The 20,325-nt window shown below is 42.0% G+C and overlaps 1 protein-coding gene across 5 annotated transcripts in view; it reads right to left on the reverse strand.

Moving 5' to 3' along the window:
* Window positions 1–20,325, reverse strand: part of Pcsk5 (proprotein convertase subtilisin/kexin type 5) — a 433,314-nt gene that overhangs the window by 82,217 nt on the left and 330,772 nt on the right. For all 5 annotated transcript variants that reach the window (XM_023722966.1, XM_023722964.1, XM_023722965.1 and 2 more), the window contains 3 exons: window positions 14,357–14,493; window positions 4,564–4,770; window positions 3,401–3,469 (listed from right to left, as the gene is read on the reverse strand). In XM_023722966.1, the coding sequence (XP_023578734.1) occupies window positions 3,401–3,469; window positions 4,564–4,770; window positions 14,357–14,493 (413 nt within the window). The remainder of the gene's footprint in view (window positions 1–3,400; window positions 3,470–4,563; window positions 4,771–14,356; window positions 14,494–20,325) is intronic.

The following is a 20,325-nucleotide window of genomic DNA, read 5'->3' on the forward strand; positions in this document are numbered from 1 at the left end:
TACATTATTAAAACAGAATAAACCTAAGTTGTCTAAGATGATGTTTTTGTTTCTAAAGGTGAAACAAATTCATCTAAACAGGAATTTCAATAAAATCTACAGAAATTATTCATAACTTTTTAAAGTTCATATTCTTATTACAATAATAAAATTTAATAAAACACATCATATTCAAATCTTTCCTATAGTTCTAATATTCCATGGGAAAAAAATCACTTGTATTTGTATTGTCTTCCCCTCCCACATAAAAATTTTGGAGAGCAAAACATCAAATCTAGATCTCTGTCTCTGTTTTGAATTTGGACAACTCTCAAATTCAATCTGATTAACACTTATACATCCCCTCCTTTGTTTACAGTGAGTAAGGTCCTCATAACCCCATCCTAAATTGATGATATTGTTAAGTTGGAAATACATTTAATATTCTTAACCCATAAACATCATAGGTTAGCTCTCTCTAAACATGCTCAGAATGCTTACATTGGCGTACAGTTGGGAAAAATCATCTGACATGGCTTACTTTATATGAAAGTGTTGAATAACTCATGTAATTTATAGAATATTTGCATCCAAAAATGTTGTTAGCACAGAGCACTGTACAGGGCTGGCTGACTGCCCTGAGGGTCGTGCGCCTACCTGGAAGCTGCGGTTTGCTGCTGCTGGCCAGCATCATGAGCGAGTCCTGTTGTACATATTGCTTACCCAGGAAGAGATCAAAATTCAAACCTGTGGGTTTACTTCCTACTATATTTGTACATTTCCACACCATGGTGAAAGCCAAAACGTTGTAAGTTAAGAAATCATAAATCAGACACACTCTACATTAATTGTGCCATTGTCATGTCCCGGGTGTACTGCTAGTTCTTGTGCAAGCCCAGTGCATAAGGCCCAGAGCTTATTCCCAAGCCATTTAGTGTGTAGATAGGTGTGTATGTATCAAGTATCGTACCAGTCAGCAGTGACCTGCAGTGGGGGGGTCACTTGACAGCATGGCAAGAGCTAAGTGATGCCAGTTTTCATATCCAAAATTTGAAAATTTCTCTTACTTTATAAAGGTTCCATATAAAGAGCCTTATATGTTCATGGATTGACTTTGTTCAACTCATTTATGACCTTATTTCTATTTTTTTTTCTTTGTGGTACTGGGAATTGAACTCAGGACTTTGTGTTTGCCAGGGAAGCGCTTACTCTACTGAGCTATCTCCCTGAACCCTATGCCTTTTTTTTGAACCCTCCAATAGAATAAGTTCTCCCATCTCCCTTTATTTGTAGGTTCATGGTAGTACTTTTCGTAGAGACTGCATTTCAGGGAGGGCGCTTGTGATGGACAGGACCCAGTGGTGTCCTCCTAGAGTCCCCAGTGCCTCGCCAAACCCTTTGCAAGCAGCTACAGTTTCTTGAAGATGTGAATGGCTTGACCTTTCAATAGCACTTTGTAAAGTGAAGCCAGCTCTAGTTTATCTCTGTTTTATAAGGTGATTCCTTTGAGTTTTGAGTCCCCAGGTAGACAGTCTTTGGGATGGAACTCTTTCCAGTGGCCTGCCCTTGGGCTCATCTTTATCTGGGCCAGCTGAAGGGAGGAGGGCACAAGGCAGATCCATGTAGGCCATGGTCAACTTGTCACCTTTCCCATCTCCGCTCTAAGATCCCCCGCCGGTCTTGAATGAATTCCCCAATAGTGACACACTTCTTCCAAGGAGTTTTTAAAAAGATGCAGAGACCATCTTCTCTTGTTTGTGTTTAACTTGTTGAGCCATGGACGTGTGCCACTGCCACCAATGAACAGAGCTAAAAAGGCCAGGACCTCCAGGTTAAGCACACACACACACACACACACACACACACACACACACACACACACACTCACTATAAAGACTACTTCATTCTGGTCCAGCTTAATCCCCTGCCATTCTGTAAATGGTCTTGACCTCACTGAATAGCTCTTTAAAACAGAAATTTCAATGTCACCTTAAATTGATGAATCAGAATCTGCATTTTAACTTCTCAGTGCCTGATTAGTATGTGCATCAAAATTTTAGAAGCATTCCAGGGTTTTACAGAGGTTCCACAAAGAGAAATTGAATTATTCCCTGAATCTTCAGGGAGGTTCCTTCCAAAGATCCTATAAGGTGTTCCCTCCCTCCCTCCTTCCTTTCTTCCTTCCTCCTTCTTTCCTTCTTTCCTCCTTCCTTCCTTCTTTCCTGCTTTCCTTCCTTCCACACCTTATTTTTTGAGATTGAACCCAGAGCCTCACTCATGCTAGGCAACTGGTCTGGTCTACCACTGAGGGTTTTTTTTTTTTTTTTTTTTGAACCAGGATTGAACTCAGGCCTTTGTGTTAGCCAGGCAAGTGCTTAGTCTACTGAGCTATCTCCCTGGCCCCACCACTGAGTTTTGCTCCAGCCCCTTTTATACGCTATACTTTCTTTTTTAATTTTTTTTTTATTTTTTAAAGAATATAAAATAGTGATAGAAAAAAAACATCATCAGAAACTATACTAAATTTCACTAAACAAAGTAATAGGAACTCAACAATGGTTGTTGTGTTGCTTGATGTTAGCTTCAAATTAGTTGTTTAAGGTCACCAGATATAAAGTGCAAGATGGTTTAAAGAAAAAGCAAAACAAAACAATAACAAAAAATTGTAAGAAATTCAAAAGAAAAAATGAGAATAACAAGAGAAGAACTTTTAAGCATTAACTGCTCCTTTCAAAACACTTGCTAAAACTTATAGTCAGATGTGATCTTGGAATTTGGGGGTATCTCCCAATTTTACCCCCTATCCTGTGAGGCTATGTGCCACACTCTGCTCCTATCACCTCTTTTGCCACAAAAACAGGCCTATGATGAGGAAAGAAAGGAGGAGCCACGGATTTGAATGAGAAAATTACATATGCTTTTCATTGCATGAAAATGATCCCAATGCCATGGTCACGGTGACTGTGTCATAGCTCATTGTTCTCTAAGGATTATCTTAGAGCCTGAGCAATGAAGAAAATTTCCCCATCGCTCTACTCACAAGCTGTTTTACACACATGAGTCTTTGAGTATTACTCATTGCACATCTTCAAAGTCATTTTGAGACGCTGAGAGGTGGCTGAGTCTAAGGCACCTTCAGACATGGCTGCTGAGAGCTCTGTCTGGCAATGAGCTAACAGCTGGAGAGAAAGGCCCACCATTCTATCTCACCCTTGACTCTCATGAAGACTGGAAGTTTCTCTACCACTTCAGAAGCAGGCGTTCCCTCATTGTGACTCTTTGAGTGAGCCAAGGTAACCGCATTAGTGATGACACTGATAGTGACAGTGACAAGAGACCCTGATGAAGCAACAACAACAGAATGATGTAGGAAAAGACGTGCCCGTTTCCGGTCTTTTAGCAACAGAGGAAGGTGACATACCTGAGGTGCACCCCAGACATCCCACCTCACATGGCAAGCACTCCTTGTAGTCCAAATCTTGGAATTCACCTGAACAGGGAGAAGAAAAGGAGTGAAAAAGCAACTCATTTCCACTAAGGGGAGACACATCAATTGGTAGGATATATTTATATGTTGCTTATTTTTAAATCAGAGAGCAATATGTAGCCCAAATCATATATATTCTTGAGGACATATATGTCATGTACCTCTTCATCACTTCAATCAATTTAATAATTTGAATAAGCTTGGTTGGGTGCAAATAGAATAAAGTTGGACAATATGGTATGTAACTAGATTAGAAGTCATACTGGTGGATTTTATTTGTTAAAGAAATCAATTCTGCTTCTGAGAAAATACAATTATGTATAGAAATGAATAGACTCCATCTCTCTTATCATCCCACTTACTAAACACATTCAAAATAAAGTATCTTACTATATTTGTTAACATTAAGGAGAAATATAATGTTTTAATTCTAAAAACATCTTAGAGCTTGCTTGAACATCAGGCATAATTATTATACAAAGCAGAGGAATGGTCTGTGACATTCTAGTATAGAACAGACTTAGAATCCTAAGTTTTTATTTTTACTTATTTATTTTTTAGAATCCTAATGTTTTAAAAAAAATTCCCTCTTCCATATTTAAGATAAAAATTGGGTGAAACCAATAACACATACGATTCAGCCTGCCTTAGTGTTTCTGAGTGCTCTTATTCTCATTGGCTTTTTACAGTGAGTCTATCTTGGCTCTATGCACTCCCTTTGACAAATGAAGAAACCAAGGCATGGGAAAATTAGCCTACGCCCTGGGTCTCCTATGTAGTAATTGGGAAGGAGAAAACTATTGAACATGACTTGTGGATTCAAATCTAATTTTCTCCCCACTGTATCCCACCCACACATCTCCCAGGGAAGATCGCCTTCCACAGGATCAGCTGTATTTCTATGATCGAGGATTGTGTCCAGTGGATCCAGAAGGTGCTGTGGGGGAAGAGGGCCGGACAGCTACCCACTTGACAGAAGGAGTTGTCCTGCCACCCAAAGGCCCCTAAACCCAGGATGTGAAGTCTTCAGGATGTCCAGGAGTAAGGGCAACCCCTCACCCCAACCGCCAGCCTGGGTGAGCCTGGAGCTCCCTCACCTTGCCCACACTCGAGCTTCTGGCAGGTATGGTTGGTGGGTCCGAGGACGTAGCCACTCACACATCTGGTGCAGAGGTGTGGGTTGTGGCAAACCTCACAGTTGTCTGGGCAGGGCAGGCAGGTGTGCCCCTCGGCAGGGGTGTGGCCCGCTGGACATCTTTCCCGACACTCCCCCTGGTACAGGAAGCGCTCTCTGCCATGCTTGTCTGTCCAGTTAGGGGGGCAACAGAAAGATAAAAAATGTACAAAATCAGCCATGAAGTTAATATAGTGTGAGACATTTTATTAAAAAAAGAAACGACCGAGTGCTTTTGTTCCTAAGGGACCAGGAGCATAAGAATGGATTTAATGAAAAGTGCAATATCTATATCCTTGTTGCTGAAAAGTTTTCCTTCCAGGGAATCATCTTTCAATATTTTATATATTCGAGTGAACAGCAACTCCTATCTAGGATGTCATTGCAAAACCACAAACCACTAACCACAATTCAAAATATGCTTAACTTTCCCTAGGGTTCCTTTTGGTATCTGTGGAACTTCTCAGATTTGGGGGTTACAGAGATCCCATAAGAATAAACACATGCTCAATGATAGACACACTTCATAAAAGTGCAGTCTCTTAAAATAAAATGGAATTGTTACCAAAAGCATATACTTGTGTTAACTGACTACAGTGTGAATTTATGCATAGCTACCATGCCTGACAATGAGGCTTCACTGGGGAACCAGGCCAAGTGCCCCTTTGTGCCGCTTATCCATGCATTCCCGAGGGGCTCTGGACTTTGGTCAAGACTGGATTCTGGAAGGAAAGAATCGGAGATGCTCCCAGCAGACAGACTCTGGGAACTTGTTCTTGGAGAGAATGAGAAAACTGAATCAACTCCAAAGGATCACAATTGGTTATAAAAGATTCTAATCAGGCAGGAATATATAAATCAACAGTAAGATGAACACTGCAGATGTGCTTAGAGGTTTTCTACTTCCAGCTTTCTGCAGTTTTTATGCTGAGCATACTCAGGGATTCTGCCTACTCTGAGTAGGATTTCTCATATATCCCTGCCTCTGAAGAGCAGGTAGTCTGAGGGACCCAGAATAACTAGGGTCTCCTGTTAATGCACCATGTGATCCACAACTTGGAGACCCTAAAACACTGACCTTCAAGAATACTGAAAGAATTTGACTGACCTTATCAGATACAAAAACTACAATTTTTGTTGCATAGGTCTTGTTTTATCTTGGTCTTAACCATCCAGCAGAAAGTATAAAAAAAGAAGTATAAGAAGTAAATCCATGTGGTTATGTTGAGCTGTAGGAGACTCAGGTCAACAACTTCTGACATTGCCAGTCAAGTGGAAGACCCAATACTATTATGGACTACTGGACTATTTGGGAATATTTTGCTGAGTTCACAAACCTATAATATTTAAATGATGGAACTAAACAAAAAAAGGGGATATAGATGAATGACCATTTTGTATCTGTGTATTCAAAATGGTTAGGATAGATATATAGCTACATTTTCTTAATGAATAGAGAGATTTGTTCTAATAGTGTTTATAAATAGGATATCATGTCTGCATCTTGTACAGCAAATAACTACTAGGAAGAGAGTATGCAATGTGTTAATTACTGGAACTGTCCTATCAATTTGATTTAAAATTGCCTCATTGCTATTTATTTCTTAATAAAATCATGGGGAAAAAAAGAATACTGAAAGATCAGTATAATGCTAGACCGACCCACCTAAACTGCTGGTTTCTTTCTTTCTTTTTTTTTTTTTTTGCCTATAAGCATAGTATTTTCAAATATTTGCCCTAATATTTCTTATTTATTCAAATACAATTCTATTTTATTTTCTCCAGTATTTCAATGATATGTTTGGATACCGACTAAACATATCCATGGTAGGGCATTAGTGCATGTGCAATATTGCATCTTGATCCCTTCTACTGCCCCTTCCTCTCTTCCTCCCATCTCCAACTATCAAATACAATCGCAGAAATGTATTATTGGATGATGGGCTCCCAAGTTACCACTTTTCTCATTGTAAGTTCATACCAAAAGTCTTTTAGTTCCTGCCTGACCAAGAAAGCAAGAGGAGATACCAGCGAGGTGGAGGAAAAGGCCTCTGCAGTTTTGAGGATGGATGTAGAAGAGTACTGTCCTACCAGGGAATGGGAGGGCTGTGTGTTAGCAGGGAGCATTTGGTGGTGACACAGCCGCAGACCAGGACTACTCAGCGCAGGACTCTGATTTGGTGAAACCTGAGATCTCAGACCATGGGAGCAACAATTTTGCAGCCCCTTCATGGACTCCTCGCAACACCCCATTTCCACTCTGACTCCTCCACAGTTGTTCTTGTTTTTCAGAGCACCACTACTTCTCTGATATAAGTGGGAGGATCCATGGGACAGCAGCCAGGAGGCCTATTTCTCTATTCAGGGGTTGCTCTGTGTCACCCACACCTTTGCAGGGCATCAACCTGGGGACAGCCCGGCATCCAGGAAGCTTCCTAGGTACATATTTGTCAAATGATGGAATGAATGAGCAAGAAAGTGAATTTTGCATTTGGCACTGTTCACTTTCCCTTATATATCCAATTGGATCGAGTTGTGGCAGAGGAGTGGTGGGGACCAGAGTGTGACTTGCCCGCTCTGCGCTGCATTTCCACTGCCCTTTGCCAGCCTCTGCCGCCACCTCCGAGCAACCATATCCGAGGAGAAGCCCAAGGAAGGCGTGAAGGCTGAGAATGACCACATCAACCTAAAGGTGGCGGGGCAGGACGGCTTGGTGGTGCAGTTGAAGATCGAGAGGCATACCCCGCTGAGCAAGCTGATGCAGGCCTACTGCGAGAGGCAGAGCTTGTCAATGAGACCTATTAGGTTCAGGTTTGATGAGGAGCCCATTAATGAAACAGACACTCTAGCACAGCTGGAGATGGAAGACGAGGAAACCATTGATGGGTTCCAGCAGCGGACGGGAGGTACAGTCTCCAGAAGGACCGTTCTGCACCCTGCACTCGCTGTGGAATGGTGAGCGAATGACCAAGCTGATCACAGGAGTCTGCGGGGGCCGAGGACAGTCACCAAACCGTTCTCTGACAGGTGCACTTCCAGTGCAACACAAAACTGCATCTAGAGAGACATCTACAGCTTAAATCAAGCCAGTCAGATTGTTTTTTGATTAGTTGTGAGGGTTTTTTTTTTTTTTTCATTGCTTTTTTTTGTCTCTCTGCAAGCATTTTTCCCCAAGACTTGTCAATGTTGGCTCCTTCTGTGGTCAGGATCTCAGCCCAGAGGTGAGATTGCTCCTGAGCCACTCACCATAAGCGCATTGACAGCTTGCATTCTCCAGTGACTGTGGCTGTGGGTCAAGGGGGCAGGATTTGAGACAAGGGGGCAGGTTCTGACTTTTTGTTTAGGCACAGGTTACTACAATGCTAAGTACTACAAATTTAGGCTTTGTCAAGCATGTGGTGAAGTTGAAAGGGAAAAAACGGACTGGGTCTTGAAAGGTAAAAAACATGCAGTGAGTCATTCAGTAATGTGGCCTCAGGGCCTCTCTGCTCCTGAGTGTGTCCTCTGGGGCCTAAAGCTCAGGACACTGTCCCTCTGGTCAGTACCTGGTAAAGGATACAAGGGTAAAGATTGGCACAACAAAAACTAGTTTTTTCCCTTTTCATAATGTAGAATAAAGTACCACATTTCTTATTTGGCAATGAAATTGTAGCCTCGGACTTCTAGTATTTGTGTCTAATGAATGATTATGGCCTCCTTGTTTGAAAAAATTGAGTTTCCTGGAAAAAAAATATATCCAATTGGATCAATAATCCTAAACAATTAACAATGATGGGTACAAGATGAGAAGAATTGCTACTTGATCCCATTTTTACTGTTTGGACTTGGATTCACTACTTGGACCATTTTGGGTGTTATCACCTGCATTTAAAGGACAGACAGGGGGCTGGGGAGATGGCTCACCAGAATAAGCGCTTCCCTGGCAAGCGCAAGGGTCTGAGTTCAAACCCCGGTTCCACCAAAAAATAAAAAAATAAAAAAAAAAAAAAAAAAATAAATAAATAATAAAATAAAGGGCAGACAGTTGAAGGGCTTTAGTCCTTAAAACACACAGTCACAAAAAAGAGATTATTTAGATTTCTTGTCCATGGTTAGCTTTTCCCACAAGTTTGCTGCAGGGGTGTGTCAAGGTTTAGTCGTATTTCTGGTTGCCTCAGTTGTTTGCCAGCCCATTTAGTTATAGACGATAATTCAGGAAGCTCAGGGATTTAAATGCTGTGCGTAATTTTTGGCCTCTTGCCAAGCATCTCCAAATTCAGGTTAGTACAGTAATGTGTAAAAGAAGCTGGCTGACAGTTTTGGGCAGGTACCACTTTCACGGCATGACGTAAAAACAGTTAAGACTCAAGGAAGTGGAAAAGGTTCAGGTTGATGTCTGGAAACCCAGAGTCACTGACTACTACTAGAGCATTTCTTAGCAGCTGATACTATTAGAAGGTGGAGAGTGTGGAGTCATTAAGTCTATAGGAGGAAGGATAGTTGAGGATTATAGGCGTGAGAGAAAGGATGGAAGGAAGGCTGAGGGTCTCTGAAATGAACTTTATCAAGCTCGTGTCAATATTTTGGTGACTGTAGCTGTTTTGTGATTGGGCAAATTTAGCTTTGGGTCTAGAGAACAAATCCAGAAGAGACTTCAGAGCAGATTTTTCTCCAAACATAACTGGAGAGCTGCATTTCTATAAGGATTCATACCCAGACCTTAATGAATCTCCAACTCAATAACAGATGAGATCTTGCCATGTGTTAGATACTTTCCTCATTTCTGAGAAGCAATACCTGAACCCGCACCTTGAAGAAAGGTTTATTTCTGTTCATGCTTTAGTCCATGGGGGGCAGAGGAGCATGGTGGAGGAGAGACTGCTTACCTCATTGGCAGAGTTTGGGGGATGGAGCTAAGGGGAATGCGGAGGGGAGGTGCACAGTACAACATCTCCTCCCTGTGGACCTCCTCTCCAACAAGCCCTGTCCTCTGACAGCGAGTCAGCTGTGTCGCCCCCATAATCCAATGGGCTTTCAAAAGCTTCACCTTCTAGCACATGAGGCTTGGGGAGGGGGCATCAAACATAAACCATAACACCACACACTGGGGGGAGAGGTTTATCTGGGCAGAGGGGACTTCTGCCAGAGGATTTGCCTGCTTTTATTGAAGCTTCTATTTATAGATACAGATTGTCTTCTCTAAGCCATCCATTCTTGATATTATATCAAGATCTTGACTTTACTTGTACTTGTTCTTTTCCACTTCTTCCACTCCTCCTCCTCTTATAGTACTGGGAATTGCCTTTGCTCTGAGGTAAATTCTCATCTCTCTCTCCCCCCCCCCCGTACTGGGAATTGAACACAGGGCTGCCCCACTGAGTGAAACCCCAGCTCTTTTTTTTTTATTTTGAGTTAGAGTCTTGCTAAGAAATGAAGTTTCCCACACTGGGTTTAAATTGGAATCCTCCTGTCTCAGTCTCCCAGAGTGCTGGGATTATGGGTGTGTGCCACCACACTCCAGTCATGACAATTCTTCTTGACCCAGGGATATCAACCTTTTAGTAGGCAGAGGGTCTGCAGAATGAGGGCTTGCTAGGCAGCTCTTCTCTACTCACTAGATCTGGGAGGGAGGTTCCTTCTCTGACCTGTGGTAGGGTTTCTACCAGTCATACAGTCTTTAGTATTTTCTTGTTTGGTAATATATGAGACAGACATCCTTATTAGGTTGTAAACGCCTTGAAGATGAGTATTATTTTGCCATTTATTGTATTTTTCCACAGCACACAGTGCATACTAAATTGGGTAGGGGAGGGATGCAATAAATGTTTCAGAAGATGGATTAAACCTAGCATTTCAAACAGAAAATACAGAAGAAATGTCAACATATTTTATGTGTATATATATTGGTCCGAGTAACTGCAGAATGCTTAGATATTTGCTTAACATCTCAACTTCTAATTTTGTGCTACATATGGAAGTGATTTTTAGTTCCAGATTTATCTTCTTTCTTCCTCTCCCTCCCTCCTTCTCTCTCTCTCTCTCTCTCTCTCTCTCCCCTTTCTTGCTTCCTTCTTTTCTCTCCCTCCCTCTTTCCCTCTCTCTTTTCCTCTCTCCCTCCTTCCCAACTCTTCTTTAAACAGAAGAAGTTTAAAGAGATGCGGTATCTTCTGTCTAATTATTAACAGGGAGCTGGTGCCTCTTTGTAGAGATTCTTTCTAGGATCTTTTTTAGAACAAAAATTTGGACAGAATTAGCGCAAAAAGCAGAGAGGCTTTACATTTATTTAAGAGGAAATGAAACATGTTCTTCAGAGTGAGTGCAGGCCAATTAAAAGTAGGAAAAGAAGTGTACTCTACAAAGTGGTTAGACTATGGTGAAAGACAGCACAGTAGCCAGGAGCTTCATGGTCACCATCTTTTGTACCACCTGATGTCAGATCTACACAGTCCTACTAAAACCTGCTAAAGTTCTCTTGGGAAGAACTGAAGACAGCACTTCCTGACTGGAGTTGCTTCCCTGTGCATGGCCTGGCATACTCACTGGCCCAGCTGGTTGGCCACACCCTAATCTCCTGCCTCATCATCAGTAACAAAGCCAGGATGAGAACCTGACATCTGGTTTTGATATTTTTTTCTAATTAATCATTCATTCATGCAATTATGTATTGTGCACCATTTATATAAGCCAGATGCTGCCCTTTCCGTCAGATATCAGAAAGCAAAGTAGAAACCATTTGTGGCTCTTACAGAGCACAGGACATTCTAGACCAGGGTGGAGAGGCTTGTGGATGGAAAGTCAGGATCCCAAGAGGGTGCTCATGAAGGTGAGCTGTCTTACCAGGGAGGTGTGCCTTCCTCAGATACAATGCTGAAACCAAGATGGGACTGAAAGAAGTCAACCAGATGGTGAGTGGACATGTCTCAAGTAGTCTTTGAGCTCAATTTCCCCGAGGAATAAGCAGATACAAACAAAAATAGTTATAATAATAGAAATAAAATCAGCATTGTTAATATCATCTGATACTTAGTATGTGCCTCACCCTGTTCTGAATGCTTTATTATTTTGTTTCACTTACTTTGTGTAAGTCTCAAAGAGGAAATCATCGTCACCATTTTATAAATGAGCAAAGAAACAGAATGAGACACTTCCAGAGATAAAATGTCACATAGATATACAGTGATACCTTGGTCACAAAAATATTATTTCCATGATTCTAGTTGCAAACTGAATTGGAAGAGAACAGAATTGAAATCAAGAGGTAGGTTCAATGTTGACTTTATAGGGAACTTCGGTTCTGGTCTGATTTGGCTGTACCACCTCCTTCTTCACTGGACACTTCAGATCTCATTCTAATTTTCCTGGACCCTTGGCTTAGGGTAATCAACAGGCTGATTCATTGATAGCTTTTGTTTCCTCTTTTGATCTGGCTAGACAATCCCATGGGTAACATCAAAATAGTAAAGCTTCAACAAAAGAATTTCAATTGTCACATTCACAGGCTAGAAAGACCTCTCTCTCGCTTTACCTATCTAAAAGTTCCTCACTCAGTTCCCCCTCAAGGTAGCAATCCCAGGGGGCTCAGATTAAATGAAATTTGACAAATGGATGTTACTCATGTCCCCTCCTGTGAGCAGTTGCAATATGTTCATGTTTCTATTGGTGCCTATTCCCATTTCATGCACACTACTTGTCATTTGGGAGAAAAAAAAAATAGGACTGTTTAACAATCTTGTATGTCTGCTTTGGCCACTATGGGAGTATCAAAAGCTATAAAAATAGATAAGGGTCTTTCTTATACTAGCAAAGCATTAGCTTCCTTTTTCAGCTCTGGCCTATTAAACATTCCATATAAACCACAAGGTCAAGCTATAGTACAAAAGGGCCCATTTAATACTCAAAAATCAATGAAATAAACAAAAAGGGAATACAGTTTCCTCCACAGGCTCAATTGGACCATGCAATCTTCACCTTCAATTTTTTAAATACACTAACAGAAAATAACTGCCATGAATTGCATTGGCAGTCTGAGCCTGACACTAAATTGCCACTTGTGGAAAAACACACAGACAGGCTACTGGGTAGGTCTGTCACAGTTAATAGCCTAGGTCAAGGTATGCTTGTGTCAACAGACAATGGAACCCTGTTATGACTGCCCTCCCAGAATGTGACCATGGAGGGGAACATCCCAGCCCCATGGTGCAGCCTGTTCCTGCCTGGCCCTCCAGTGCCAGTACTCTCGAGGATGACCCTGGAGAAAAGCCTGACATCACAAGTACTCTGATTGACCCAGGCTCCAACCCCATGACTTGGGGGCAACTAAAGAAGACCAAGCAGGAGGCTCACAATCTGGTGACAGGACAGGACTTCCACCAAGACCCAGAGAATCTTTGTTGCTGTGATGGCCATCATAGCTTGTGTGCTGTTTCAATTGCTGCAGTTACAAAAACCAAGAGGGACATACTTTTTGTTCACACTTCCCTACGAGGTATAGGCTTAGGATGATCAGCATCATCTTCCTGAGATTTCCCGTTAACTCTTTTGGATGAGCCATCCTCTTCCACCCACAAGACTACACTACAACCACTAAGATTAAGAACTACTCCAGGGCAAGACCCTTCCTAGCATGGGGTCATTTCTGTCTCTTGAGTCCAGCCCAGGATTATCTGCTGCTGCTGAGCAAGGCCTCTGAATCTTCCTCCAGCCTTGAATCTTCCCCAGTCCCTCCTATTATTGTACAACTCCAGTAGATAGTGACTGGCTTGGAGTGTCTTTGCCTTTGCCCATCCTGAGGTGCTGACCTCCAAGAGCCCCTTCATCTACGTTAAAAACAAAAAGAAATAATTCTCATCACTTAGAGAATTGGTGTGCAGTGGTAATAGTAACTGGCAGCCTCAGGACCAGCAAGACAACTAGGCATGGTGGGGACTGGGGAGAGGTGGGTAGCAGTTGGGGACAGGTGGGCGGCAGCCACTTCACACCTCCTGCCACTCTGGGAAACACAGGCCCACAGCTGCCAGACTTTCCCAGGATTCAACAGAAACAAAGATCCCAAGATTTTATTTGAAATTTTCTAACTTTGAAATTGACAATGTATTATCTAAGTCAGATAAAATATAGCTCTGGCTTACTGGAGACCCAAATAGAGGATAGACATTGAGATGAGATGAGGGAGGAGTCCAGGGTCCAACTGTGGAAGTCTCTGGAGACTGTGGGTTATAACCCAGTGGTGGCAGAACATTTTGAGAATTCAAATTGGGACTCAAAAGGTCACATTTGCTGTGGGCTGAAATGATTACCTTGCTCTGGCACTTTTTAAATAGAGCACTGGCCAGCTCTGAGAAGTTCCTGACATGGCCCTTCACACTTTATCTCTTTGAAAGAACAAATGTGTCTTTCTTAGTTTCCTAAGCACTTCACTTTTACCTCAACAAATCTTAGTTCTGAAGTATGCCCCTGCCTAACACCATGTTTAAATGCCCCTTCTTTCTCCTTCTCTGAGAAGGCACCTTGTAACCTCTCTGTCATCTCCCCAGGGGTAGTAAGGCAGCATCCAGCATGATGGGAAGTAGATTTTTTTGCATCCTGACAATAGAGAAAAAATTGCAGCTTGTCATCCTTGCTAATGAGCGGTTGATCAGTTGTAACCTTCAGCCCCATAGAAGAAGCCCCTGAGTCAATCCAAACATGGCGTGGAGCAGAATAGCCTGGAGAGGAGAGCAGAGCAAGCAGCAGCTCACCTGCCCTGCAGGAGGTACAGTTGGCAGGCCCACTTCCTTGGCATCCATGGCAGGTGTGGTGGCATGGGTGGCATTGGTTCTTAAATTCAAATTTCCATGAGGGACAGTTCAAAATGCAGCGGCCATCATCAAAAACCCTAGAAGAAAGGCAGACTTTTACAATTTATCAGGGTGACTTCCCAGAGTGGCTATAAGCATCAGCACATGTGTTATTCATGTTTTGCTCTACAGATCTGATTTCATTTTTCCAGAAACAAAAGGGAGGCCTGGGACTGATCATCTCAGGACATGTGAAATATTAGTCACGTACCCATCCTTGGCCCAAGACTTTGATCCAACAGCAGGCAGGCCAGAGACTGGCTGGGGAGTCAGTCTTGTGTTTGGTTCCAAATAAGCTAACTGGTGCCCACAGGGATTAAATCCATATTGTAGGCTCTAGCCAAACCAAGCCAATAGTCAACAGAGGGCTCTGAACTTTCAAGATGCTAAGTAGACTTCTGAAGCCAAAGTCTTTGGAAAATTACTCTCATGTTAGTTGTCATCTTGCCCCATGTGGCAAAGGAAAGGTCGGCTGCAGCACTCTCGAAGGGTAGAATGAACCACTGTTTGCAGCTTAGATGCTAGTTATGAACTCAGTTTGTGTATATTGAAAATTATCAATGAACTCTGATTTGAATATCACTGTTTTGCAAGCATTTCCTGCTCTACGGAGGACTGCAGACTCTCTTTTGTTAACCAAGCTTGAAGACAGTTACAAGGGCATTGGTGATAAGTTAGACTGTGGGCTTCTAAAAGCTTTGGTTTTATATTCATATAACACATGTCATAATGTCATTGTTAATATTTTCAAGTGCAAAGTAATCACAAGAGCAAATGGGTTGGAAATTGTATCCATGAATTTTCTGCTCAGAAAAATATATAAAACATGTTCATCAAATAAATGCAAGAGTCAGATAGTAATGTGAATAGATGCAGGTTAGGGTGCTCCACCTCCGGAGTTTCTGATTAAATAGGTTGCAGGACACAGAGGAGGGAACTGATAATTTACCTTTCTGATAATTTCAGAAATTTCAGGTGTTGCTGATACTGTTTGGTCAGAGAATATATACTGTTTGGTTTGTATCTTGTTATTTATGTTTAAATTTTTATTTTTGAATAGTGTATTAATTGTGCCCAGTAATGAGGCACAATATGATGCTTTAACCCATGCATTGAGCAGCACATACTAATCAAATCAGGGCAATCAGCATTTCCCACTTATCATTTGCTTATGTCTGGAGACTTCAATTCCTTTCTTCTAGACCTTCATCAATACATAGTAGGTTACTGTGAACTACTGCCACACTGCAGTGCGGCAGAACTCTAGAACTCATTTTTTCTGCGTATTGGTACCTGTTAACCAGCTTCTCTCTATCCCCCTTCCCTTCTCACCCTCCACAGTGTCTAGCAATCACTAATCTATAGCCACATCAGCTTGTTCTTTAATCTTCTATATATAAGCAAGAATATGTAGGCTCTGTCTTTCTGTGTCTGGCTTATTTCACCTAACACAATGCCCTCCAGTCCATCCATTCTGTTATTATTTTTTTGTTTTTTGTTTTGTTTTTTTTTTTGCAGAACCGGGGATTGAACTCAGGCCCTTGCACTTGCCAGGGAAGCGCTTATTCCACTGAGCCATCTCCCCAGCCCCCATCCATTCTGTTGGAAATTATGAATTTTAGTATTTTTCATGGCTGAACAATACTCTGCTGTGTGTGTGTGTGTGTGTGTGTGTGTGTGTGTGTGTGCATGCATGCGTGCACATGCATGTGTACACATAAAGGCTTTCCTTGGTATGATTTCACTACTTTTGGATATATACCCATATTGGGACAGCTTTACCATATGGAAGGTATACGTTAAGAATCACTGCTCAGTGACAATCTGGATTATGTGGAGTTGGCTAAATAAGTCCCAAGTGATATATGCCTGCTAAATGAGTTTCTCTCAGAGTTTCCATAGAATAGCATTACTGTAGCTGTTGCATGGCTGACTGAGCACCTAGCGACACACACATCTCTGAGAGAGCACAATGCTTCCACCAAGAAGAGGAGCTGATGGCCCTGCAAAGAAAGGGAGGGCTTCCTTCTCTCTCGGTTGCCTTTCTCCACTCAGGGAGAAAAGATCAGGCACAAAAGACCAGGTGTAGGCCTGGAGAAATTTGTTCATGGGTTGCCCTGAGCTTGTCTGAACCCTACTTTCCAAAGCTGGAGCCAATCCTGCCTGAACTGGAAGGTGGGTGTTGTGGTTTTTGTCTAGTTGTCCCCCCAAGTCCTCATGCAGTCATGGGGTGGGGACTTCTGGAGTTTGTGATTAACTCATGATCCACTGGGATTATGTGTGATCCAAGGCTGGGATTATGGGTTTAGTACTGCTGGGATTATGGGCTTGAGTACTTCCCCTAGCCTGGGACAGAAAGCCTGAATGTAATACAAGAGACAGAGAGATAGACTTTCTGTAACCATTGCTTTTTGCTGTTCCATCGCCATGAAGTGCTGCTCTCTGCACTGTGCCCCTCTGCCTTGGAGCCAGCTGAATATGGACTGAAACCAGTAACTGTGAGCTAAGCCTTTCCTTCCTTCATTTTGGGTGTTGGGTATTTGTCCCAGCAACGAAAGAAGAGTAACTAAGGCAGTGGGTCATCTCAATCCAGGGGTTTGAAGAAAGGTGGGGTGCTGTGGGGGCATCCTGAATAGTCACATGAAGTTTTCCATCTAGTTCATTTGCACATCCTGAAAGTCTATGTTATTTGAATCAGTTTGGAAACAGAAAGGAATTCAAGTCAACAACCTAACACACAAGCCAACTTATTCCAGGTGTCCCAGCCCATCAGATGCTGGTCGCTAGACAGAGCGTAGAGCAGCAAACAATTCTTCTGACTCCCTGCAAAGCATCGGCCCCAGCCGCAAGCACTCACACATCTGGTTGGCCCCTTCAAAGCCAGATATGTGTGAGGTCCCCTGCATCATGATGCTGAATGGGATTCCTGTTCTCCCTGCTTAGATTTTTAGCTTTTGCACCAGTGCCAACAGAGAATATCCTAGCCTGGTTTCTGAGGAAATTTTTCAAGAAATAGCTTGGAGAGAGGCTAGTTTCTAAAACAACAAAACTCCAAATCCTCCCTGTAGAAAAGACTGCATGAAAGTAGAATTTTAAATATGGAATCTACTCAATGTCTTCCAGGAAAGAAGAAAGGGGTGACTTCAGTCTAGAGGTCCATTTTCTTGCTAAATTTTGTTGAGAAAGGGAAGTGAAGGGCACCATGACTCTGTCCTTAAGGAAGAGACGACAGATTGGTTTGGGGGAAATGGTTTGTCTGGAGAACGGAAACCCAGTACTCTCAATGGGGACATTTACACCCTTCCAGACAGGGGAGAAGTTAGGAGGTACAACACTTCCAAGTTTATTCGGAAAGTGGCACCTTATTGACATGATTTTAAGCAGGTGTCAAACACTTAATTCCTTCTCATGGCATCCTAAGAAAGCTTATATGATGTGCTCACGTTTTGTAAGAGTGTGAATCTCTCTAAAGAGACAGAGGAAAAACAAGCACACCTAAGCAGAGGCAGTGGATTACATCACTTCTCTTGCATGCTCCATCCCCTGAAGACCCCCCTTAAGAAAAATTGCCCAGAAATTTGAAGAAACATTCCATTTCCAGTGGTCACAGTTTTCTATAGGCAACAACAGATTCTCCCAGTGAAAGAAAATACTTTGTTCTATGAAAGTAGAAAACAGGGCTAATAAAAGTGCTTTTACACATGTCAAGCTATCTTTGGGACCAAGATCATCCAATCTATGGGTTCCTAAGACCCCTAGGCAAGCTATCTCTATGGAAGAACTTGTTGTCCTGTTCATACGTGCTCTTGACCTTCTCAGAGATGGGAAAGCATCCCAGGTCCAACAGAGCTCAAGGCAAAGAAGGAGACAGTAGAACCCAGGGGTAAACAGCTGGGCAGACATGATCTCAATAGGGGCTCTAAATGTTCTGGAAGCACCCAGGGTGTGTGTGTGTGTGTGTGTGTGTGTGTGTGTGTGTGTGTTGAATTGCCACAGGAGAGACAGCAAGTCAGTGTCAGCTGCTCTTCTGCACCGACTGTTGTCATGACCTAATTAGAGGAATCACAAGAACACTTAATGTAACTTCTTGGGGTCTTAATGTTCTAACAGTTTCATTTTCTCTGCATTCATTGAAGCAGATCAAATAAAATGTTGAAGCCTGAGTAAGAACAGAGGTAACTTTCAAATGCTTTTAATTAGTTTATCGACTTCATGTCTTCTTCAGGACAGGGCAGGAAAATGAACTCAGGAAATGAGGACTGCAGCATTTCAGAGCTTTGGATGTTAAATACATTCGATCCCTCCAAGTTTTCAATTGCCTCTGAAGAGCTAAATCTAAAGTCTTATAGAATTCTCAGGGGAGACTACAGGAGGCAGAGATTATTCCCCAAAAGTCAATTTCTTTCTCTTTTTTTGGTGGAACTGGGGATTGAACTCAGGCCCTTACGCTTGCCAGGGAAGCACTTATTCTACTGAGCCATCTCCCCAGTCCCCCAAAAGTCAGTTTCCTATTAAAAAAAAAAACTTCAGGGTTAAATTTTCTTATTTTGAAAAATATATTATGGAAAAATTTAAGCATATACAATAGTAAATGTACAGAGCCATACAGTATACGTATATAAAAGGCTTATGAGTGCTCTGCCCCACCCAATCATCATTCAGTTTTAAGAACTCCTGGCTAATTTTATTTCATCTACCTTCTGCCAATTTACTTCCCTCCCATATAATTTTGCAGCAAACCTGCAAGATAAATGTTAATATTCCTCTTCCAGATGACAGCCCTTTGAAGATTATTTTACCAGGATCTGAGCTATCCAAAGGCTTAAGAACAGGAAGAAAGTGAGTGAGACCAACTGTCTTGATTATTTGGTTTGTCTCCCCCTACTGCAGCCCAGATTCACTTTCTGCCATCGTCTGTCTTGTTGTTTGCTGTGTCCTGCAGGTGAACTCAGTACACACTACATCTGGAGCCCACTTCTCCTCAGCTGTGAGTTGTGCTTTCCACTGGCCTCCAGCTACTTTCAGATAAGAGGAAACACCTGCTGGAGATCTGCATGCTGGGAGAAAAAGGGGGCTGTTTGTCAGCTCCCTGCCCCCCCAAGCTGCTCCCTACTTCCAGGATGGCGAAGAAACTCTGTCTTCACAGCTCCCACCACTAAGAGACCTCTCTTCCGCGGGCCCATTGCTTACTTCAGAGATGGAATACTAAAGATTCCCCACTGTTTTTATTATTTCCTGCTCTTGCATATATTTTTCATTACAAAAGCTAAACATGCTCATGATAAAAAGAAAATGCAAATTCAGGCATTACAGAAATACCTCTCACCTGCACCAACCCCGTCACACTTGTCAACTGAATGTGTTTTTTTTTTTTTTTAAATTGGTATGTGTTTGTACAAGTATATATGCTTGTATAAGTATGGGATGTTCATATTCTTTGTAGGGGTGAGATACATACATTTCACATATTCTTCTTATTGCCCATCCCCTCCCACCTCTGGATCTTCTTTCTTTATTTTCATTACTCTAGTTATCATTATTTTTCTAGCTCATGGTTTGTTTGTTTGTTTGTTTTTGGTTTTGCAGGTAAACTTTTTAAAAATTTTTAACATATTTATTTTATTTTAATTTTCTTGAGAAACAAATATGAATGAGATAGTTTCAAAGCTGATTAATGGGGCAGTTTTGATAATCAATATATTGTACATTGTTATCTTTTTAGTGCTTATCCATAGTACAAGAAGCAGACAGGATATCCTGTCCAAACACCATTAGTACATCTCTTTCTTCTCATTGAATTAAGTGAAAGTAGCTGTATATCTATCCTATTTTGTATATATAAATACAAAATGATCTTTCCTTTGTATTCC

The sequence above is a fragment of the Octodon degus genome, unplaced genomic scaffold, assembly GCF_000260255.1.
Source record: "Octodon degus isolate 3935 unplaced genomic scaffold, OctDeg1.0 scaffold00095, whole genome shotgun sequence".
Taxonomy (NCBI): Eukaryota; Metazoa; Chordata; class Mammalia; order Rodentia; family Octodontidae; genus Octodon; species Octodon degus.